At 42.0% G+C, this 6,000-nt stretch overlaps 1 protein-coding gene across 1 annotated transcript; it reads left to right on the forward strand.

The window, feature by feature from the left end:
* Positions 1-247: 247 nt before the first annotated feature.
* Positions 248-5,735, forward strand: LOC143159941 (E3 ubiquitin-protein ligase RNF4-like). The gene is made up of 5 exons (XM_076337517.1): positions 248-411; positions 931-1,051; positions 1,816-1,945; positions 5,066-5,114; positions 5,460-5,735. The coding sequence occupies exons 1-5, from the start codon at positions 403-405 to the stop codon at positions 5,607-5,609; spliced, it is 459 nt and encodes a 152-aa protein (XP_076193632.1). The 5' UTR covers positions 248-402; the 3' UTR covers positions 5,610-5,735.
* Positions 5,736-6,000: the final 265 nt, after the last annotated feature.

A 6,000-nucleotide genomic window follows, 5' to 3' on the forward strand; every position in this document is an offset into this window, starting at 1 on the left:
TTCCTTAGTATTTTTCTAGTTTGCTAACAAACTAGCTTATTCTGGTGTTTAGTTTAGGAAGCGGGTAAGAATGACTGAGGCTTCAGGCCCAGCTGTAGGTGTCTGAGGCTCAAATACCAAGCTCTGGGACTTCCCCTCTAGCTTGGGATAGGAGCTGGTGACTCGGGAATGGGAATCTTGGCGAGGGTGTATTCAAGAGAACGAGCATTACAGATAGGTCATCTTCTCCCTTCTTTTCCTGCAGGTTTGGAAGAACGTCGGTCTCAGACACTGAGAAATCTGGACCTTTGACAGTGTATGACCTAAAGGAATATAAGGATTTGATAGTTGTAGCTTCCTTGCAATTAATTTTATGGTATTGGTACCTCTTGCTTTTTCTGTGGATTTAGATCAAGAAACACTATGAGCACAGTAAGTATTGTACTACTCAATGCAAACCTGATTCTTAAAACGTGTGCTTTATGGTACTTCTAGAAATGATTTTAAGAGTTTGTAGTAAACACATTGGAACATATAAGCAGATTCAAACATCATGTACCTTCATGCTCTGTGAGACTTAAGATTTTCAATCTGTCTAGGTGCTAGTATAGTTCAGAAATGCTTACGGTGCGAGCAAAAACCTTAGGTCAGACTGATTCCAGTGGTTGGCTGGAAGCGAACGTCTGACGTAATTGTGAACTAGTCTTCTCTCTTGCAAACCGTCACGAAACGTTTTTCCTTTGTGACCCAAAGAGTAGGAGATCTGGGGTGATGTCTTTTCCTTGCTGCGATGCATTCGGGTAGGAATGACCCATACCCCCATTCTTTGCGTATTACAGCCTTTCAGGGGAGTGTTTTGTGTCTCCTCGCGTGCCTTCATTGGTGCCGCCAAGATGAGGGCCACGTTAATGTTACTGCTAACAACAGTGCTACGGCTCTGTCCCCTCTTAGGCTCAACGCAAGCGCCGTGGAGGAGCAGTTAATTCTAGGCGAGTTCGGAAACGAAACAGGCTGATGGCTTCTACCGCAGAAATGGCTTCAGAAGCAGAGCCAATAGAACTTGAAGAAAGTGGTAAGCTTTCTTTTTAACCTGGTAAGAACGTAAATTGCTTCTGGAGGGTTGGGGTCCCACTTACCGTGCATTTTTGCCAGTTTCTAGGCCCTTTACTGGGGAGGAAGGGAAACCTCTGATTTTAGAAAGCATCTAGTATGGCATCGATGAACAACAAGCCCGCTGACAGCTGTTCTAGTTTGTTACTGAGGTGCAGTACCTTCACCACGAGTGATAGAAGAGTTGTGTAAGAAAGGTACTCCAGTGCTGCTCAAGCATCTGGATGTCTAGTCTGATGAGCTGGGAGTTACTGCAGCTGCGACTACAGCTATGGCAAACTAAGTCTGGGAGCTCCTAAGCTTTTAAGAAGATGATTAAAAGTTTGTCCCTAGTCGTGCCCCGTCCCTCAAGGGAACATTTACAGCACGGCACTGTAAAATTACTATTTCCTGTGTGATTCACGTTTTATTCTGGGTGATAAACATTCTCCTGTGTTAGATGAATCATCTGTTGCTGTGTACCTCCCACAAGCTGTTGTCGTACAACAAAATTGTATGAGGAGCTCAGTTGCTGTTCCTCTTGCATGGCAACTTGCAGAAGACGGGGGTGCTGATGCTCTACCTGGACTGTGGAGGGCAAAGCTTGAGTGAAATGTTGCATACCTTCCTGAAGAGAGAAGGGATAGGGCAAGGTTGACTCATACCTCAGCCTGTTAACGTAGTGGCAGGCAGGCAATTTTACTTGTCTGCGACCTCTGACCTTGATTCTAACGTTGTGTTTTGAAGCTGGTGAAGAAGTAGTAGATCTCACGTGTGAATCTTCTGATCCTGTAGTCGTTGATCTAACTCACAATGATTCTGTTGTGGTAAGTAGTGAATGGCATGCTTATCTAAATCCTGTGGTCAAATTAGTTTTGTATTGTGCTCCCTGATAGAATCTGGCTTTAAGGGTAAGTTTTAAGTTTCAAGTTGACTTGTCAGTGCACGAAAGCCATGCGTTACAGATCAACACTGAAGCTCCTCTGCAGGTGCTGCTTAGCAAAACCCTTCCTGGGCACAGCAGTACAGCCTTGTTTTCTCAGACTGTTGTAAATCTGCATGGGTACTTTTCCTGAAAAATGGCTGATGAAATGTCTATACAAGAATTTAACCAGTTTAACCAGGCGAGTGGTGATCATATGCCTTTTCATTGTGTAGGCATGATGATAAATGCATTTCAAGTATGATACTCTCTAAGGATGTAGACCCGTCGTTCATAAATGTTAGTCTGGTATACCCGTCATGGCGCAGTCATGAATGTTTATGAAGAATGCTACTGATAACTACTAAGCTTGAGGAATCTGGAAGACTGAATGCTAAGGCACTGAAAAATTCTATTGAAATGTGTATTTGACCTATATTTGAAGATCTGTGCAGTAAAAGTAAATGGATGTCATGAACGTGGCAGTAAAACTTAGGCTTAATCCTTACAAGATTTGGGTTTGGGTCATAGTTTACCAAGTCCTTAGATATTCAAAAACTCATCTTCTGGGCTTGCCTTCTGGCATCTAAATAAGTAGCCTGACTTAAAGTGTTAACACATGGCTCTGATTTACCACTTTAGACAGAGTTCACATTCAACCCCAAATGGACCTAAGAATGCATCAACATCTATGAGTATCGCTTGCAGATAGTTAGAGGGTAATCTAAAATAGCTTGTTGCTCCAGAAATTGGGGAGAATATATACCAGTCATGGGTAATGTAACATAAGGAGATGCAATTTAAAGTTGAAGCTATGGTAGACATAGCAAAGGTATAGGCCAATAATTTAAATAAAAAGTGAAGGAGATAACAGTAAGTCTTTGACTTCACAAATATGAAGTGTTGCAACATTGGTTTAAGGTTCTCCTGTCAGAGAGATGCCAAGCGCAACTGTAGCTGACCGTGGGACAAACTAGTTCAGTTTATTACTGAAGAAGTCCTAAAAAAAAATCCTAAAAAAAAAAAAAAATCCACTTTTTATTTTCACTGCTATTTTTGAAGCTAGAATAGTATTCGATCCAGTCCACAGTGTAGTTTATAACATCAGTTTTGGGATGCCGCTGCCGCTGTGTGGAACCAGAAACAAGCAGCAGGAATAGCATGGGGTATCTCCTGCTGGGATTGTTCCTGAGCCTTTGCAAAGGAAAGGCCTGGAACTTTACGGCATAATCTGCGTTGCCCCAGCTCTAGTTCTGCCAAAGACAATCGCGAGTTTGGGTTTGGGGGACTTTTTTTTCTTCAGCAGCTGTTAATCTAATATGAAGTGTTCACGGCTACCACACCTGAATTTGCCTGTTTGGGGGAGAAAGAGGGAAAGAATCTCCTGTAGCCGAAATCAAATTAGGGTACTGAAACTGGGGAGCAGGGAGGAGGGTGTTCAGGTGGTTCCTAAGCTGCCTCCATTTCTAGCCCTTTGCAGCAGCGTGAGCAGAACCAGAAGCAACCGCTTACTTATTTTCAGAGCAGCAGCGAACTTACTACTACTTTTAATGTTCTTAATCAAAGTAACAGCGTGATACCCTACCGTTCTGAGCTTGTTTTGTTGTGAATTGCTTAGCTTACCTGGTGTTCGCATGTACCGCTGGGGGTGCACACCAAAGTCTAATTGTATCTTTCTTTTCTCTCCCTTCCCATATATACTGATGCAAGATTGTTGAAGGTGAGTTGACGTTTTACAATTGATAATGGAATTGTCCTAAACTTAATTTTTTTTTTCTTTTCCAATGAGTTTGAGCAGCATGGATTGAAACTGCATTTACCAAAAGGCAAAGGACATCTGGCCAGTGTCTTAGAGAATGGATCCAGTCTGTGCTTGATACTTGCTACAAGCTCTGATAGCGACTATCTCAAATGAAATACATCAAAGCTGCTCAAAATATGTTTTCTTATTTTCCAAATACAGAAGTTCTGTAAGCCCAAAGTTGATAATAATTTTAATTAGCACTTCTTTTAGCACTGGAATATCTGCTTTGAATAAGAAAATGTTGAAAGGTTTTTTTAGCCTGTATTCCAGTGAAGGAACTAAGGCAGAAAGTTACAGACTATTTATAACCATGCATTTCAATGATAGTTCCAGGACTATATATTTTATAATATATCTAACTTACCAAAATTAAATTACAGAGAATCAACGACAAAGAAGAAATCTCAGACTAAGAGGTCAGCGACAGTTGGACAACTGTATACTGATTAGTGATGATGAAGATGAAACAAGAGATAATGATGTGTATGTGACAGACAAAGTGTCTTTCTAAAGCCTAATTTCTGATATACAGTAGAAACTGATTTTTTCCAATCTTTTGGGTTCTGTTTGATTACTGTGCAAGAACTTCAGACCTAAAATATAATTACATTTCTAGAAGACAACTCATTCAAACAAAGAAACCCAAAAAAACTCAACACAAACTTTTATTCTGTTGTTCATGAAATTATTATCTAATGTATCTTACAGTATGGCTTGAGAGACGCTGAAATGTTTGCAACACATAAAAGACACAGCCAAACAGTCTGAAAATATAGTTCACATAATCACGCATTTTATAAGGAAGGAGTTCTTGGTATGAATGTGTGACTGGGCTGGGACATTGCTAAATTAGAATAGGGGATGTTTTAATTTCTGACAACCGCTTTCACTTCTAGAAAGGACAGCTAGGTGGTTTTGTTACAAAACTCTTATTTATGACCCGATGCCTGTTGGAGATTAATACTGCCATACGTGTACTGCACAGTGCTATAGACCGCTGTTACTTGTCGTAATAGAGCAGGGTGACTAATTGCATCTTCCCCCTAATGAAAACCAAGGCGCTGTTTCCTTTAGGCAAGGGAGACCCTAACTGCTCAGTAAATGCGACAAACTGAGAGAGTTAAAGGTACGCAGGGGTCTTCAGATGAAATGCGTCCTGGCTCGTCTGTGCAGCCGGATGATTACGTGACGTTTTGTGTCTCGGTAACCCTCAATGCACGGTGAAATTGACGGATGCATGTTCTTTCTGGTTTTGTTCTCTCTCCCACAAGGCCGTCTGGTACCGTTAGCTGCCCGATTTGCATGGATGGCTACTCAGAGGTAAGGATGCACACGTTGTCGTCGTGTCTGTCCTGTCGGAGGGAGAACGGGGCAGAGGGTGAGCTGCGCGAGTCGGTTGGGTTATGTGGGACGCCACAGACAGCTGGCCTGAAGTACAGACCTTGGTTTGAAGGTCAAGCTAGCTTGTAACTCAGTCATTTCTTGGTGGTGTACGTAGAGGGGGAAGCGCTTTCCAAGATGGCGCTGAAAGATCTTTGGGTTCCTTCTTGTTGTAGTAGTGACGTACTGGTTACAGATACTCCAAGTCCTATTGGCCTGGTGCCAACAGACCAGCAAAGTTGAATTCTTTACTCCAAATACCTGTTGGGGTTTCTTTTCTTCCAGATTGTGCAAAGTGGACGACTGATTGTGTCAACCAAATGCGGCCACGTCTTCTGCAGCCAGTGCCTCCGTGATTCCCTTAGGAATGCCAACTCTTGCCCAACCTGCAGGAAGAAACTCACTCACAGACAATATCATCCCATTTATATATGAGTACTTCTATTTCTCAGGACAGACTCAACTGGATTTTGGGGGAAAATGTCATGTTTTCAGTGCTCTGAAGACTTAAAGAGCAGCAGGTTGTGCACGCATCCAAATAAAACTGGTTTTTTTGGAGAATGACTTGTACATATATAGACAGCTTTTTTTATGGTCCAAGCTGCTTCTTGTTATGTCCCTGGTTATAACGTTAAACTGATGACTGTCTCTAAACTAGACCAGCAGCCTACACCAGAAGGGAAGCAGCTAATCCATTTCCTTCTACTTTTTTAATGCTTAAACAAGAGGGGTCTGAATATTTTGCTATTTCTTACTCTTTAAATTATTCCCACCGTCGCATCCAGGTACGGAATAGTTACCTTGCAACACAGAGGTGAACAAGTTG

This window comes from Aptenodytes patagonicus, chromosome 4 (genome assembly GCF_965638725.1).
Source record: "Aptenodytes patagonicus chromosome 4, bAptPat1.pri.cur, whole genome shotgun sequence".
In the NCBI taxonomy this organism is placed as follows: domain Eukaryota; kingdom Metazoa; phylum Chordata; class Aves; order Sphenisciformes; family Spheniscidae; genus Aptenodytes; species Aptenodytes patagonicus.